General features: G+C 40.8%; 5 protein-coding genes across 7 annotated transcripts; 3 read left to right on the forward strand and 2 right to left on the reverse strand.

Annotated features, from left to right (window-relative positions):
• Positions 1-1240: 1240 nt before the first annotated feature.
• Positions 1241-6818, forward strand: Rsph4a (Radial spoke head protein 4a). The gene is made up of 11 exons (XM_076433288.1): positions 1241-2612; positions 3398-3587; positions 3757-3965; positions 4045-4132; positions 4252-4503; positions 4936-5058; positions 5125-5278; positions 5509-5654; positions 5784-6007; positions 6221-6411; positions 6527-6818. The coding sequence occupies exons 1-11, from the start codon at positions 2494-2496 to the stop codon at positions 6589-6591; spliced, it is 1761 nt and encodes a 586-aa protein (XP_076289403.1). The 5' UTR covers positions 1241-2493; the 3' UTR covers positions 6592-6818.
• A 273-nt stretch (positions 6819-7091) lies between these two features.
• Positions 7092-12288, forward strand: Ebo (exportin ellipsoid body open). 3 transcript variants are annotated; one of them, XM_076433070.1, is made up of 16 exons: positions 7092-7384; positions 7485-7688; positions 7760-7951; positions 8020-8179; positions 8254-8510; positions 8735-8901; positions 8973-9279; positions 9352-9444; positions 9521-9689; positions 9757-9895; positions 9991-10349; positions 10409-10736; positions 10798-10995; positions 11137-11415; positions 11486-11651; positions 11725-12288. In XM_076433070.1, exons 2-16 carry the CDS (start codon positions 7524-7526, stop codon positions 11800-11802), a joined length of 3057 nt encoding a protein of 1018 aa, XP_076289185.1. In that variant the 5' UTR covers positions 7092-7384; positions 7485-7523; the 3' UTR covers positions 11803-12288. The 3 variants fall into 3 exon arrangements, with proteins under 3 accessions (XP_076289185.1, XP_076289186.1, XP_076289184.1); XM_076433071.1 differs by having other exon boundaries at positions 7092-7368; XM_076433069.1 differs by having other exon boundaries at positions 7092-7316.
• On the forward strand, positions 12263-15066 carry Aldh7a1 (aldehyde dehydrogenase 7 family member A1). Its single transcript, XM_076433075.1, has 9 exons — positions 12263-12562; positions 12618-12834; positions 13065-13252; positions 13320-13519; positions 13581-13696; positions 13759-13887; positions 13956-14065; positions 14123-14383; positions 14464-15066. The coding sequence occupies exons 1-9, from the start codon at positions 12263-12265 to the stop codon at positions 14674-14676; spliced, it is 1734 nt and encodes a 577-aa protein (XP_076289190.1). The 3' UTR covers positions 14677-15066.
• Positions 14691-15413, reverse strand: LOC143213327 (rRNA N(6)-adenosine-methyltransferase METTL5). Its single transcript, XM_076433078.1, has 2 exons — positions 15072-15413; positions 14691-14998 (listed from the first exon to the last, which is right to left on the reverse strand). Exons 1-2 carry the CDS (start codon positions 15409-15411, stop codon positions 14703-14705), a joined length of 636 nt encoding a protein of 211 aa, XP_076289193.1. The 5' UTR covers positions 15412-15413; the 3' UTR covers positions 14691-14702.
• A 132-nt stretch (positions 15414-15545) lies between these two features.
• On the reverse strand, positions 15546-16667 carry LOC143213329 (SOSS complex subunit C-like). The gene is made up of 3 exons (XM_076433080.1): positions 16031-16667; positions 15838-15962; positions 15546-15707 (listed from the first exon to the last, which is right to left on the reverse strand). The coding sequence occupies exons 1-3, from the start codon at positions 16056-16058 to the stop codon at positions 15552-15554; spliced, it is 309 nt and encodes a 102-aa protein (XP_076289195.1). The 5' UTR covers positions 16059-16667; the 3' UTR covers positions 15546-15551.
• Between the last annotated feature and the right edge of the window lie 175 nt (positions 16668-16842).

Genomic DNA, 16842 nt, shown 5'->3' on the forward strand with positions numbered 1-16842 from the left:
AACCCGATGACAAATCACGCCGCACGTGCGACTAACTGATAACGGCCACCATTTTCTGCGGTTCCCGCGTTACCCGGCAGCCACCGGTGGCTGATTAGCATTAACGATGCACAGTTAATTGGCCCGGCGCCGATTGCCAGGCCGTCCTCAGGATTTTGCCTCCATCCGTGGCATTCAATTCCGTTGATTACCGATTTTATCGTGTGATTGGCCTGATCGCTGGTCCGCGAGCCTTCGAATCTCGCCCACAAGCCTAATCATTATATTTATTCTCGAAATATTTGCCCGATCATCCTGTTTACATCCTGGCCGATGTAATTGTGGTTGGGGGAATGGTTTTGGTTGCCGGAAATTGAGTCCGGTCGAATATATTGATTTTCAATCCGCGGAAGATATTGAATGCGAATTTCATCGGTTCGGTGGCTTTCAAAAGAATAATTGCTTTGCTTAGTAATTTATTTAATATTACAGTGTTAGAACAGGTTTCGACTATGAAGAGATTGAAAGAGAAAAATTAATATTGTGACAAGTGCACACGATTTTCTTTCAATGCAATCCAAATGACGTTGAGGAAAATATTTTTTCAGTAAACACCGCTCTAATGCGTTGCCACCGAGAGAACATCGAGGTTAATGAACCTAGACTCGTCGATCGGAGTAATATAAGGCGTTACGTAAAGGTGTAAACACACTAACAGTTGCATACGCTGCGATTGCGAGCTTTACGACCGTACATTGATGTGAAACGCATGCCGGTGCACCACAAATTTGAAAAGATTCGAAAGCTTTTATCATTTGAAACACAATGAAATTTTCATGAACTCAAAAATAGTTTTAATCGTATGTTTTGCCTTCCTACAGTTCATATTTACCATCTGTCTTGTAGGATGGAATGAAAAATATGTCGATCTGATCGAAAACATGTAACATATCGCTAGCGTAATATTACACGAGTTTGTTATTACGTGTGTCGGTTTTTATATCTCAAAACAAAGTGTTTGGAGACACGATATCGTCCAGATAAATAGTGTATACTGTATACCATGTATACATACATCGCAAGAGAAATTAGTCGTAATCAAATAAACAAACATTTCACAGAAGGGTTTTCTAAACAAACGTGATCCCGTTCGTGGAGCTCGTGGGAGCAGTGGACCACTGTATTTATTTACAATAAGGAGTCGATGTTTCAGTGAACTGCTCGCTCAGAGTTCAACGTTTGTAACTTTGTTAGAAGCGTACGATTTCCCGCTGCATAGTTGACATTGTTTCATTTACGACTGATTTCATCTGATCGTTCAATCTCCAAAATCGTCAAAAAGTTTAAACTAATTCTAGTTCGTACATCTCGCGAAGAACTCGTGGCACAAAAGATAAATTTCGTCGGTCTATTTCCGTGAGGCACGCGAATCAGCAGCCACGCTATTTCCAAAACTGATATCGGACGATTCTAAATCGAGTAGTTACGTTGCTCTCTCTTATCGTCCGGTTCGGCCACTTTTTCCAAGAGAAGGACACGTGTCCTGCTGCACAGCCAGAGAAGGGTGGGCGTCAAAGGAAGCAGCTAGTGACCTCGAGAATCGTCGTTTCTATTTAGGACACTCGATAGACGATAACCAAGCTCCAGGATGCGGCCTGATAGAAAGCAGCAGCGCGTGCGATTTAATTTCATTGAGATAGAGATGGCTTCATTCATGCTGGCGTGTTAATGTTTTTTACTTATACATGTTTCCATGTGTTTTCAAAATCTGTGCATGATAAAAAAATGCATCAAATCCGCAGTCCTAATGAGCATATTCGTCAACGTGGAATTAAAAGAAAATTCAATAGAAGGTTAATTATGAAAAGTATTTTATAGATCGAGTCTAGTTACAGATCTGTGTCCAGAAAACAGATTTTCAGAGTGAATTTTTCAACGCGATGGCACAGTTCGTCGCTGCCGTCTCTACCACCGCTAATTATCAAATATTTCTTTGGAATCTGGAATGCCAGCCACGCTCTACCAGGTGTATTCCGGCCTCTTGAGTCTCCAAGACCTCGAAATCGGTATTGGCGCGAACCAGAGTCCCCTATCAGCCTCGACTACGCTCCAGGAAGCAGAAATCAACGGGGCATCAGCAGAGGAGCTTTATCTTCGTCGCAGGTTTAATTAATTTCGAGTTGATTGGGGGCATTTTCGGTTCGTTACCGTAATTGGGTCGCCAGATAACGCTTTCGAAACGTGGTGGCTCGCGACTTCCGAAACCAGCTACGCAACGGATGAACGAACGATTGCTGTGAGTCGGAACGAGAAGAGAAAACAAGAAAGAATCAGAGACGATCGTCATAGCCCGTTGATAGACGATATACAGCGTTATAAAATGATGACGGCACGAGGGTTACGTCGGCCTGATAACAAATATACCGAATTTCATTGATAGGAAACCAAACTTCCGCTCTCCGGAACGGAAACACGCTCGTGATGATGAGACCTGGTAATTAGAACGACCGCGAAATGGCGTACAGCTACAATATCGAGGAGGTGCCGCCGGACGATATGCCGTGTGTCGAGCATGATTGCCGACGTGCCAAAATGTTTCTGCAGAAACACAGTCCGGAGTCTGGTGATAGCTTGTGAGTCCCACTATCGAAAATTGCCGATTTTAACCCTTAGCTAATAAAATTTGCTGTACCATTATTCACAATATTGTTTACATTATTAAATACGTTGGTATCTAACCAATCACTAAACATTTAAATATTATGAGGTATTATATCAATTTCATATCCATAAAATGGTAAAAATCATGTATAATGGAATTATTCTAGGTCGGAAGAAATGTTTAATTTTCAAGTTAAAACCGTGATCATTTTGTGAAGAAAAAATAACACAACAATAAATCTAGACTCACTTTTCGAGACTCTTATTTTGTCATGTTGCCAGAGAATAGTTCTCTCGTTACGGAACTGAAACTAGGGGTAGATAATTGCATAGAGCGAGTGGGGGAGAGAGTTGATTTGTCTCATTATCAGCGAATCGATCTCCAGTTAGGTGGGCAAAGGGTTTCCTCGAAAGCTAGCTCATCGGTATCCGGAAAATGATTCGTAGTAAGTCCGCGGCGCCGTGAACGCGGCTATCAAAGCGAAAACGCCGCGGAGTGGCAACTTTCTACCTCGATACTTGATTTAATTAAACGGGCGCCGACAAATCTTGATAACCGGGACTCGTCAAAGTAATTTCTGTCGCGCGGACCTTTGTAGACACGGTTCTCGCGAGAGACACGGGTCAACGAAGCGCCAGGGCGATCGAGTAATTAACTACTTCGCTGTTTCAAAGCTCCAATCGAGGCGTTTTAAACTACATAGTCCCTTGTCGAGCATCCATTTCGGGGGAAGACTCTATCTCAACGAACGTGCAGGTACGATCACTTGACGGAGGTACTGGCCAAGATCCTGGCTGAGAGGCCGAAAAATGCAGTCGACATTTTCGAGGAGTATAGTAGAAGAGTGAAAGAGGAGCGATTCAACACCGAGACGAATCATCTGCGAGAATTGTATGTACCTCCCACTCGTTACGAGAACGCGAAGAAGATGATGCAACTCTTCAAGGTGCGATTTTGTACTAGAATCACCATAGAACTCGAAATCATAGACTTCAGATTTTTTTAGATTTCAAAGACGTCTTGACGAATATGAAAATTCATTGTAAACCTTGTAGAAATGATAAATTCAATAATAAATAGTATTCTTAGTTTTCATGTTCTTATTCGATCTGCAGACTGTTCAGACGATCGATGAACAGGGTCCAGAAGCATTGGAAGATGCCGAGGATGACGAGGGCGAGGGGAAGAAGCTGAAGAAGCCAAACATGCTCGACCTTTTGTTTTATTTCGAGCAGACTGACGTGGGACTGCCTCGCGGCGAGATGGTGGTGCTTAATTTGTCCATACGGAAGCTCATGGTCGATGCCCCCATAGAAAACGTCAGGTAACACTGATTGGAACCATAAACATCGCTCCAACACAACACATAAATCAACATCCCTAACAATCACAATTTTAATTAGATTTTGGGGGAAGATCCTGGGGAACCTGAAGAACTATTATGTGGTTGAAGCTGATCTCACAGCGGAGGAATTGACCAAGAGATTGGAGGTAATTTATTTCCTGAAAAGATCATTGGGGCTAAAAAATTGTTGCAATTTCAAGAACACTTCCCTGCTTTTCGTTCGGTTATTAGTCTGAGTTGAAGAATAAGTAGAAATTAATTATAGAAATTGGCGGAGGAGAAGGAAAGGAAACGGCAACAGGACGCAGCGAAAGCTGACGAAGCTGCGAGAGCTGCGGAAGAAGCAGCTGCACAAGCAGCAGAACAAGAAAACGAAGAGGATGCCGAGGAAGAAGCAAAGGAGGAAAAAGTTGAGGAGGAGGGCCTGAAGCTCGTGTTTCCACCCCTGCCTATCGCTTCGTGGAAACCACCACCGGAAGTACCCTCAGAGGACATTGGAACTGGCGTGAATTCCAAGGTATGACCACGTTTAAACATTCCTCTTTACTTCTTCTGGTTTCATCTATCTAGAAAAAATAGATGATTTTAGGCCAATTCGAATACACATTTTGTAAATTGCTGTCGATTCAGATTAAAAAACATTTCTTAATTTTATAGTGAAATATTACTGCGACTTTAAAAATCGGGGGACGTGACCCCAAAATGAGGACCACGGAGATTTATGGGTTAATAATATTCCACGGTGCCTTGTTAACATATAAGCGTCGAGGTCGAATCCTATAAGATGGCCATGACATTTTTCAAGCATGCTTTTAAATACCAATGCGTTCGATTTTCTTCCTCGCGGAAACCTCTCGAATACGAAAATATGCACTCGTGTCCGGTATTAATATGCAATGCGAGACACGAGACGTGTTTTTCGTGATTCCCAGGGTGCACCTTGTTGCAGGTATATTTTGTATGCAACGAGCCCGGGTTGAACAAGTGGATCGAACTTCCACCGGTGACGCCACAGCAGATACTAATCGCGCGGCAGATTGTCCGATGCTGCACGGGAAATTTGGACACGACGGTACTTAAACAATGCAATAGCGATTCTGCTTGATGATTGATGAAATGGATCTCTTTTTAATCGTAGTTTCACACGTTCCCGCCGTTCCCTGGTACTGAGAGAAATTATCTGCGAGCGCAGATAGCAAGGATTAGCGCGGCCACTTCGATTTCACCAATTGGATTTCTTACTTTTGGTGGAGAAGATGAAGAGGAGGAGCTTGGCGAAGAAATGGAGGAGGGTTAGCTCTCTAGCAATGTTTAATATTTTTCTTGGAGGAAATTCGCCAGATAAATCGAACTGTAAATTGTCTTCACATTTTCACAAATCAAAGATTAGGAACTGGAGGTCTGCTGAGATTATTCACATTTGTTACTGCATCTCGTTTGAATAGATAATATGAATTGTTCCTGATTTGCAGTCGTTTCATGTGTTCAAATAAATCATATGTTTTGTTTTATTTACAATTAGGTGGAAAGTTATCAGAGAACCCGCATTACGATCCTCTACCCATCAAGGAGCTGGTGGACTCTTCTATGGCAAACTGGTGCCACCATGCACAATATATCTTGAAGCAGGGTCGCATTACTTGGTGGAATCCTGGAAAAGAAGAGGAAGTTAGTATATTGAAGTTAGAAACAACTTAACACAGCTTTGGACACCTAAACCTGAATGTGAAAAGAGATAATGGTTTTTTTTACAAACAATATACCAATTTTGGTTTACGAACTCTAACGGATCTTTAGGAAGATGTCGGCGAAGAAGAAGAATTAGACGAAGAGGAAGAGGACCAAGGAATGGTTAAAAAGGAAGTAGGACCACCCCTATTGACTCCCCTATCGGAAGACGCCATTGACGATTCGATAATTCCATGGACAGCTAGGGAATCATCGCGAGTGCTGGCGGATTTGTCGGTGGCGTTGGTCAGATCGAACATTTGGCCGGGTGCATTCGCGTTCGCCTGCGGAAGGTACCTGATAATGATTTTCCATTAACTGTACCAGGGTTTGGTATTTATGCGAGCGCCGGGTATAAATTCTGTCGGAGTATCGAAGAAACAGGTCGATCACCGGGGACCCGGTATCGTGGGAGAAACCGGGAAAAGTGATATTATGGGGCGTTAAAGGCGAATTAATGCCCGGGAAATTGCGCTAATGTTAGTTTAATGGTGGCGGTCCCGTAGACGGTTTGCTAACGTGTACGTCGGCTGGGGTCACAAATACAACGCGTACAACTATAGTCCGCCGTCAATGCCGCCGGTGCAGGACCAGTACAAACTCGGTCCGGAGATCATGGAGATCCAGGATCCAACATTCGACCAGGAAGAGGCCTACCGCATTGCTCATCTGCCTAAACCGCCACCCATACCAATGGGTATATAAATATAAATTGTTTTTACAATTATAACACTGGTCAACTAATTTGTTCTTTGTATCTCAGGTTTTCAGAAGATCTTTTTCTATGAATATGAATTAATTTATATTTGTAGGAGAAGAAGAAGAAGAAGGTGTGGAGGAAGAAGAAGAAGAAGAAGAAGAAGATGATGAGGATTGAGGATCTGGACCGGCTGTTAGAGCAGATTTGTAGATAAAAATTCTTTAAATTAAGCAACATACAACAGTTACGTACCATTAGTTTAATGTTGAAGAACCTCGGACCAGGAGGAACACTAGTATAATGTATATGTTAACATTTTAATTATAATAAATGCGTATTAAAGCATTTTTGTTTGGATGTCATTGGTGTCATGTTTGTGTGATTGTAACGTAAATAAATGGAATACCGTGTAAACAAATCTATCGATCGGCGACGATCAATCTATTCTCTCTTTCCCTTCCCTAAATCTTCATTTGAGCTAGTAAAAGCGCAGACGAGATATGTACCGAGTTTTACCGACCCTATGCCCTATATGCTGCGATTTGACTGCAGTGTCCTCTTCCACAGAAATCATGCACTGTGTGAAGTATGTCGATACTGTGAATTCCTGCAGCAGACAAGGTAGCTTGTCCCTGTCAAGAGGTCTTCTGATCTCTCCTGTAATTGATAACTCATCCGTGTCCCTATATGGGCGCACGGAACGCAACTAAAATGGCAATCTAGTAGTATTCCCCTAAAAGTGGGGCAAGTTTAGCGTCACCTGTACCAATCGAGGGAAAATTAGTATTTGATATTTTGTTGCTCCAAACATGATATCTGACAAGTGAAAGCCAGATTCCTTTATTATTGCCTGTTTATATTACATTTCCATCGGGACGCGCGGTTTAATCGCAGCGAACATGGTACGTGATTTTATTTGCATTTTTCCATGGAACACACAGCAGTATTTCATGTGTATGTTTAACGTGTTGTGAGTTTTTAAAACGGTTCTTCAAGAGCCTCAGTATTAATACTTTATTCAGTTGATATTTAAAGAACTGATGTATTGAAAAGTGGTTTTCTACTTTTAGGACAATGATGCAGCTGCACTGCAAAATTTGGAGCACTTGATGACTGAATTCTTCTCACCAGAGACAAGCAATGAACGAAAACGTACGATTGAAAGGAATTTCCAGGAGTTCGCTGGGCAAATTAACTCCTGGCGGCCCTGTTTACATTTTCTATCCTCCACCAGTAATCATTATGTTAGCATGTTTGCTCTATCCACTTTGGAGGTATATTTTCCTATATTTTATCAATTCTTAACGCTGTTGATTCGCTATCTTCAAAGGAAATATTGTTGCAGACAACGATCGGAAGATGGTGGCCAATTCTTCTATGGGAGGACAGAGCTCTCATGAGATCCACTTTGTACACATTGTCTTTAGAAAGAGGTGTAGCCCCTTTTGTAAGAAATAAAGTAGTCAAATTAGTCGTAGACATTGCAAGACACGACTGGCCACACTTTTATCCAGATTTTTACTCGAATATCTTACAGGTTTGTGGATTTATTAGCTCTTAATAAGACTTATTATTGTGTTATTAATTCCTACTATATATTAACAGTTGTTAGGTCATAAACATACCAGGCTACTAGGACTTATTTACTTGAGAACAGCCTCAGAGGAACTGGCAACACCAAGGGAAGACTTGCCCATGCAGAGGAAGAATGAGTTATTTAGGTTTCTCTGTGCCCAAGTGCCTTTAACTTTGGATACCCTCACAAGTATTATTTCATTTGGAATTTTACTTTGTTGCTTATACAGAGTGGAGGATTTAATTTCCTAATTTCCTGTGTAGTACTTCTGAAAGAAACAACAAAACTGCAAAGCCGGTCTGGAACTGTTACACCACCCCCTTCACCCACCAGTGGCCAGACCATAGCACCTGTGAGAGCTATTTTAGATGTTGAAGGACTTGCCACAGGAACCAGTGATGTTTGCATAGCTACGTTAGACGTGTTGGCTCATATGTTCAGTTGGATCGAATTATCAGAACATATCTCTACGAATCTACTCGATGCAATTTTTACCTGTGCTAGGTATCACGAAGCAATGGTAGGATTTCGATACGATAAAGATTTTAACACTCCATCGAGACGAGTCGGGTTCTCGAAAATTTCGCGATTTCCGAGAATATTCAGGATTTTCAAGAACCTGCCCCGATATCGAAAAAAATTCTCGGCTCGTCTCGATCAATCGATTCCGACAATCTCGGGGTCTCGCACATCTAGTTAACAAAGCTTATGGAACTTCCAGCTAATTATATGGTTTATCAACAGAATGGCAAACAGATAGAGTTGGCTGTGCAAGCTGTGACTACGATAAATGAGCTTTTATATCGACCATTATACTCCCCAGATGTGACTGATAGATTGTTAGTAGAAATATTCCAAAATGGAGTCACATTATTCCAGTATATGGAACGTTTGGATTCCATAGATGAAAGGTATTTTTAGTTGTATACGCGAAAACTTTCGTGTATAATTACATTTTAACGATGAGTTTTGATCTTTTTAGTTATATGGAGAAACTGACGGAATACTTGCAATTATTCGTAACGAATCATTTGAAAAGAGTTGAATCGTGTCCTAAGTTTCCTGTGAACACGTTGTTAGAAGTCTTATGCCATCACACATTCCAACAGTGCTCAACAGTAAACGGATATCTACGATGTTTGGACGTTTGGACCACTCTTTTAGAAAGTACTCAATCCAGATATGCACCAATAGCATTAGCTCTTGCCGAACGAGTGGTGCAGAAGATGAGTTTCAAACTCAACTCGCGCACATTGAAAGACCTCGACACCGAAGGTCTAGATGAAAATGTAAATAACTTTCTGGAAACGATCAACAATATTTCCTTCACGATATATATTTATCGAAAATTGTCATTTCAGGAAGAAACCGAGTGGCAACATTTTCTGAGATGCAACGTAGAGTGTCTAGCAAAAGTAGCAGAAATTTGTCCCATTCCAGTATTCACGCTACTGGTAAAATCCAAAATACAGTTAATAAGTAGATGAATTCATTTGGATTTAGAATTTTTAATTCCGATGATTTTTTTAGTACCGTTCGTGGAGAGAGGGATTAGCAATATTCGGAGAACTTGGTGCCGCCATAGCCAACAACCAAGTCATTTTGTTAAATGAATCGGAAGCTGCTAGTGTGCACGCTCATCTGCGTGACTTGGCCTCCTCTACTCAAGCGTTAGCTAGATTATATTCTCTCTTTCTTGGTGAGTTCAGTACAAAAGTACGATAATACTGAGTTGTACAAAACTAATAATCTTTTTCTGTTAACAGGAGATGAACATAGTATCGATCAGTCATTAGCAGAAGAGGTCGTGTCCCAAACATTGGACGCGTGTAAATTTGCCAAAGCCAACCAATTGTATAAAGCGTCGTTGCAACCGGCTGTAATTGTGATAGATCTTATAGAAGTGTAAGTAACGTTTTCAATCTTTTCATATCTTTAAAAAATTTTAGAAGTTGAAGATTTGACTTTTCTTTCAATTTATATTGTATTTTCCTTATCAGGCATTCCCAGTTATTAGCATCCCTTCAAGCCTGGTGCCATTGGATAGTGAACAGGCCAGAAAAGACCAAGGAGTCGCTATGCCAAAGTTGCATTGACTCATGTATCTTAGCGTTAGACTATACGACCTTCTGTGATAATCCTCCGCCGGCGAGTCTCACTCATGCTGCCACACACCTTTTCCAAAGCATCACAGCGATTTTGAAACCAGTTTTGTGGGACGAGCCAGTATTTAGAAATTTAATTACCATGGTAACGTACCCGTTCTTGAAACCCGACACGATAAAAGTATTGCGGAGGGCATTGGTAAATGCAATTGTTCTGCCACACGGCGATGGAAGTATCAGAGAAAGACTATTAAGTAAGTAGAGACGCATAACCAATTAATTGACGGAATAAATAATACTGTGATTGGGCTAGGTACCATGGTGTCGACGTTGTCTACACCTCTGGGATCGGAGAATCAACCAGTACCTTCGGAATCGACAATTGCGATAACAGTAGTGCCATTAACTCAGCTGATAGAAGACTGTTCCTCGTCCTCTACGACGATTAAAAAAATGTTGCATTCTTGTTTGGGATCAACGATAAACCGGACTTTAGAGTTGTTGCCATATATGATAAGATGTCAAAGTATATGCGAGATTTTACTCAGCTTCTTGAATTCAGTATTCTCAGTATTACAACAACAGCTGGGCCCTGAGTTTACTCAAAATGCGGTTCAGGGGATGCTGCACATTTATACTAGGTAAGCAATACAAGTTCATTAAATCAAATGATGTATGAAAATTTACGTAACGCATTTGCAGAGAGAATATATCTGCCGGACCCGCGTTAGACCAGTTATTAGAGATTTTAATATTGGTTGTGTCAGCTCCCAGCAAGGCATTTAAGGCATTTGTACCTTCGGTGACCAGCTTGTGTTTGGGACAAGTGTGGCCGGCGGTTGGAAATGATCTCAGCGCGCATCCGGACACCACACTTGTTTTATTAAAATTATTCCATAGGTATTGCCTCAAATTTCTAAATGTTAGGTCACTGCAAAAGTTCGTGCCCAATTTCGTATTAAAATACAATTAACTTTTGCACTGTCCTAATATTATATCGTCAGCAATGATAAAAGAATTTTAATTAGTGTAACTCTTCAGTATTCTAATGCACCGATGGCAGTACTTTTACAACACCTCCGTTCTACGAACTCTTGGTCATACAGATGAGGAAGAGTCCGTCGAACACAAAGAAGAACTGGTCGCCATTTTAGAAGCTTTCGGCCAAGCTCTTCTTCAACCTGACGTGAACATATTCCGACAAAGTTTACAGAGCCTCGAACAGTTAAACGTTCGGTGGCGACTTTACCAGAGAGCTGTGTTCAAGGTGCATTTGCTGGAGAGATTCTTGATGGCGTTATTCACCGTACTATTCCAACAGTGAGTCAAAAAGCTTACGTTTATATTGATAGCACATTATACCAGCATCTTACCATTATTTGTACTGCAGGTCCCATAATTTATTAGCAGACGAGATCGCTGCAGCAATTCATAGTTTAGCTTCTGTGAACATAACATGGTTCTTTGGACACTTCTTACCAACGTTTTTAACAGGTTGCGAAGGAGTAGATGACATGCAAAAAGCTACATTGTTAGGGAACTTCGATAAGTCCACGGTGAGTTAAATTAGAAGACATTCTCTTCTAATTCTTGTCCGTTATTTTATTTAAGCCTGTTAAATGTTCGTAGGATCAACCAACATTGACAAGATCAGTACTCCAATTGATCTCCGATCTAAGATGCTACCAATTTTGGCGACCCGGTTGAACGAACTACATTCCAGTGAAAAGACCGATTACATTGATACGATTTAACGTGATTTCAACCAGTTGTAAAAAGTTTCGACGCATCAACGTTTTTAAACGAATCTCCATTCTTTGTACCTAGTTACAAATATCGAGCGTTTTTCTACTGTGCAATGAAAATGGACGAAGCGTTTTCGAAATCGATGGTCACTCTCTGGGAATCATTGCCGTATTGTGATGTTGACGTCGTTGTTACGGAGTAAACCGCGATTTTTTCTACATTTCAGTTGCCATCCACGTACTTCCTACTCTTCGGTATGTTTCGAAAATTTTACCGAGACGTTCTTTCGATGAACAAAAAACAAAAAAGAAGAAAATTAATACGAACGCGCGCGAATGAATTTTCTATTATAAATATAAATGTCTATTTACATCGTTGTCGAAATACCATTGTAATTAAAATGTAATGTACAAGACGAACGATGGGATCAATTGTTTTCTCAAAGTATTTGTTGCTTTTCACTTATCATATCCCCCCTCCTCTTCTTGATAAGCGGCATCGCGTTGATAACCCCGAGATTTTTGCACTGTACTGCATACACGGAGCAGCTAGCCAAGAACCGACAATGTTTCGTTTATTGCCGAGAAGTAATAGTCACGTCACCAAAGTACAAATGGTGAGGTACATGGTAACCGATCCCAATTATGGGTTTCTGAAGGAGTTGGGCCTCACCACAGAGAATCCAGGCCTTTACGATGGACGGTGGGGAGGATCCGGCAAGGTATATAAAATATTCATATTTTTTGGCCACTTATTAACACACAGTTATCACTCAGGTAATAGAATCAATTTCGCCATCGACCGGCAAAGTGATAGCGAAAGTTAGGACCTCGACACCACAGGAAGTTAGCAATGCTATTACAGAAGCACGTAAGGCATGGCCACAGTGGGCATCATTGCCGGCTCCAACAAGAGGAGAGATTGTGAGACAAATTGGAGATGAACTGAGGAACAACTTGAAACCCCTGGGAAGACTAGTGTCCTTGGAAATGGGTAATTTCTCTTCTTCTAGTACCCCTTAGCACTCGAATAAGGAACTCTGAGACGCTATTAAAAATTCCTATACCATTATCCAAAATATTGTTTACATTATTAAGTTTGTATAATATAAGGTATTATACCAGTTTCATATGGATAAAAGGAAAAGATATAGAATGGAAATTAAAATAGCTCCGAGTGCTAGGATTAATCTGTCCGAAATTTCAATTGTGTTAATCTTTTAGGAAAGATATTGCCAGAAGGTATTGGTGAGGTACAGGAGTTTATTGATATATGCGATTACGCTGTTGGCTTATCTAGAACACTACCTGGCAGTATATTTCCATCTGAGAGAAAGAACCATGCTCTCATGGAGAAATGGAATCCCCTTGGTGTCGTGGGAGTCATTTCTGCATTCAATTTCCCAGTTGCGGTGAGTAACATCTAATTAAAAAAATAATAGTGAATGGAACTTATCGAGACAGGGAATGTTTCTTTAGGTATACGGTTGGAATAGTGCGATTGCGATGGTTTGTGGCAACACTATGGTCTGGAAAGGAGCATTGACTACTCCGTTAGTGTCTATTGCAACTACTAAAATTATCACGGGCGTATTGGAGAGAAATGGTATACCAGGATCGGTTGCATCGTTGGTTACAGGTGGACCGGATGTTGGTGAAACTATAGTCGAGGACACGCGGTGAGTTTAATAATTTTTCACTCATAAAGATTTATTTCTTAATACTGCCTCCTGTGTTTAGTGTACCCCTGGTTTCGTTTACCGGAAGCACTAATGTAGGAAAGAAAGTGGCTCTAAAGGTTCAGGAACGATTCGGAAAATTTTTGTTGGAGTTGGGAGGCAATAATGCATTGATAGGTGTGTTAACAAATTACTAAACAATAAATTTATAATAATTTGCTCACATCTGCTGTTACCAGTCGCCCAAGACGCGGATCTGGAAATGGCAGTGAGAGCAGCGGTGTTTTCTTGCGTGGGCACAGCGGGACAAAGATGCACGACTACCAGGAGATTAATTATTCACAAGAAAATCAAAAATGAATTTCTGGGTAAGCTTAGTTAAAAATTAATGTCAGCTATTACGAGGACGTTGCTTTAAAGAAATTCAACTTTCTAGGAAAATTGAAGAAAGCATACGAGAGCATTTTGGAGCGGATAGGCGATCCTCTAGAGAATAACACTTTGTACGGACCATTGCACAATCAACATGCAGTTGACGAATACAAGGTAGATGCACAAAATGATCCCACATTGTAACAGCTAATGCAAAATTACTCCTTTCAGAAAGCTATCGACAGTGCCGTAAAGAGTGGCGGTAAAATTGAATTCGGTGGGAAGCAGATAGACAGGCCGGGCTTTTACGTGGAGCCAACGATCATTTCCGGTTTGCCGTCCGACGCTGAAATAGTTCAGACCGAAACGTTCGCGCCAATAGTCTACATCTTCGAGGCAAATTCTTTGGAAGATGCTGTGGCTCTTAACAATGGCGTGAAGCAGGGTCTAAGCAGTTCTCTATTCACCAAGAGCATAGAAAATATGTTCCGGGTAAGCGGATGATATAATATAATTTATATAATATTCTTTTTCTGGGTACAAGTGCTAATTATACCTATTTTTCGGCTCAGTGGATTGGTCCCCATGGTTCTGACTGCGGAATAGTGAATGTCAACATCGGAACAAGCGGTGCAGAGATTGGCGGTGCATTTGGAGGGGAGAAAGCGACTGGAGGTGGTCGCGAGAGCGGCAGCGATGCATGGAAACACTACATGCGGCGTGCAACAATCACAATCAATTATGGAAACGATTTGCCATTAGCTCAGGGCATCAAGTTCGAATAGAACGTGCTCCAGTCTCTTGAAAATATTCAACGGTTTAATTCGAATCGTATAAAATCCACTTGAACATCCACAGTGACTTTTTTATGGAATTTGTACGCTTTCGGCAGGTCGTATCTCAGTTCCGCAATGACTTTCCCTTTCGCGTCGAACTGTGCCGCTTTTTGGAGCACGTAATTACGCGTGCTCGTTTTGTGCAATGAGTAGACGGCGTTCGACGCGAGTTTCGTGGCGACCTCCAGAAACTTCATGTCCATCCCCGCGTTGTGTTTCGTCCCGAACGGTGGATTCATCACCACCGTATCAAAGTATTTCTCATATTTCCCTACAATGTAATTGTCCGAAAACATATGTGTGATATTAAAAAAATAAATCGAACGTTATTACTCTGTGCATACCTGGTAGATACTGAAGTACATCGCATTGTACAACTTCCACGAACAGCTCTAAGTCGCTACAATTTCTAGAATGAATCTGAAGTGCGTCAGTATCTACTTCGAAGCCGACAACGTGGCCTGCCCCTAACATCTGTGCTCCTAGGGACAAAACGCCGCATCCGCATCCTAAATCAGCCACTGCACGACTTTCTATGTCATCGAATTGGGTCTGTGCGGTGTACAACATGCGGGACGCGATATGCGCGCTTGTACAATATTGTTCGAGCAATATTTTTGGTTTCTCGAACCCGTCCAGCTGTTGCAAATATTCTTCTAACTCTCGAAGCTGTATGCTAGCCATTTTAATTACGTTGTTCTCTGATCTTGCGAAAGATAAACTTAAAAAATTATTTAACCCCTTTCCAGAGTCCCTATTGTGTTATTTACAAATGCAGTCTTCTTAAACATTTACTATTTGTGAATGTACATAAGCTAACTCTCTCATTTAGCATCGAATCTGGGTAGAACAGGTAAAATCAAATTGCCAAAAGAGGAGTCCTGAGTCACAAAGTATCCCGATGATGCAGCATGGGCACTGTGCAAGGCTGCCCTTTGCGATGCGCTCATTGCAATGCCATCGGTAGGTTGCGTCGAAGGCTAGAGAAAAATATACAATCGAACATACTTCAAAACAGAAAAAACAAGTATAATAAAAATTTAAAAATAATTCTTTTTGTGTGTGAAAAATTTCAGTTACTATGAATTAACATTACGAGAAGTATGTTACCAAATTAGAAGGAGATCCCGCCGGTGCAAGTGCTACAGAAGTGTTCAGTGTTGGTGCTACACCTTGTTTCAACAGCATTTGCTTTTTCAGTTGCAATTCCTCTAAGATTTTCCTGTTTTGCAATTCTACAACCAATCCAAGTAAAGTCATCGCTTTATATATAGAAAAATCGTAAAATCACGAATGATGGTACCTCTTGAATTCGATTGTGAAAAAGCCATGAAAAACTTAGGTTCCTGTTCCTCGAATAGGCAAACCGTTATGAACGTGTGCGGTTTATTGGGGGGGCCAAAAATTCGAAACAAACGACGTCAGTCTCAGCTGATATTTCGTTTCACTATTTTGGAAAAATATGTTCGCGGTTTCTTGCTCGAAGAAAATGTTGTAGATGTCTCAACAATGTTTACGTTTTGCTGTGGTCGTGCGTTATCATAACCTCATCAAAAAATAATCAACTAAAACAAGATCACTGAACGAACCATTTGCGATAATGACGTGTATCTTTTCGTTTGAATCCTTGAATTTCTGTGATATGGGTACTCGAGTAATGGTTCGGTATTATTTTATAAACAATTTCTATGGCTTTATTGTCAAGTGAACGTATACTTTTCTTCTAGATTTGTTCTACCCTTGATTACATATGTGGCGGACATGATTATCCTTCTAAAGCCATAGAGTATTTAACTATTTGAGAGAAAACATGTTAAAATTTTGTAAGTTCATATTCACAAATTGAATAACCTCGAAACACTATATGTAAATATACTTGGGCCTAATCTAACGTTACATATATAGCTTTAGATTTTTGGGACCCGAGGACAAATACACAAAACTGAGAAACAATTGAACTCGCTAATTAAAATCAGTCAAACATAAATATATATATATACATATATAGGATATGCATAAGACGCAGTGTTCCAAGATGACGGAGTATCTGGTGCCCACAACTAACGTCACAAGATAATTCAAAATGGTGGACAGCGATATAAAAGCGAGATATAC

Source organism: Lasioglossum baleicum, chromosome 11 (genome assembly GCF_051020765.1).
Source record: "Lasioglossum baleicum chromosome 11, iyLasBale1, whole genome shotgun sequence".
NCBI classification, from domain to species: Eukaryota; Metazoa; Arthropoda; class Insecta; order Hymenoptera; family Halictidae; genus Lasioglossum; species Lasioglossum baleicum.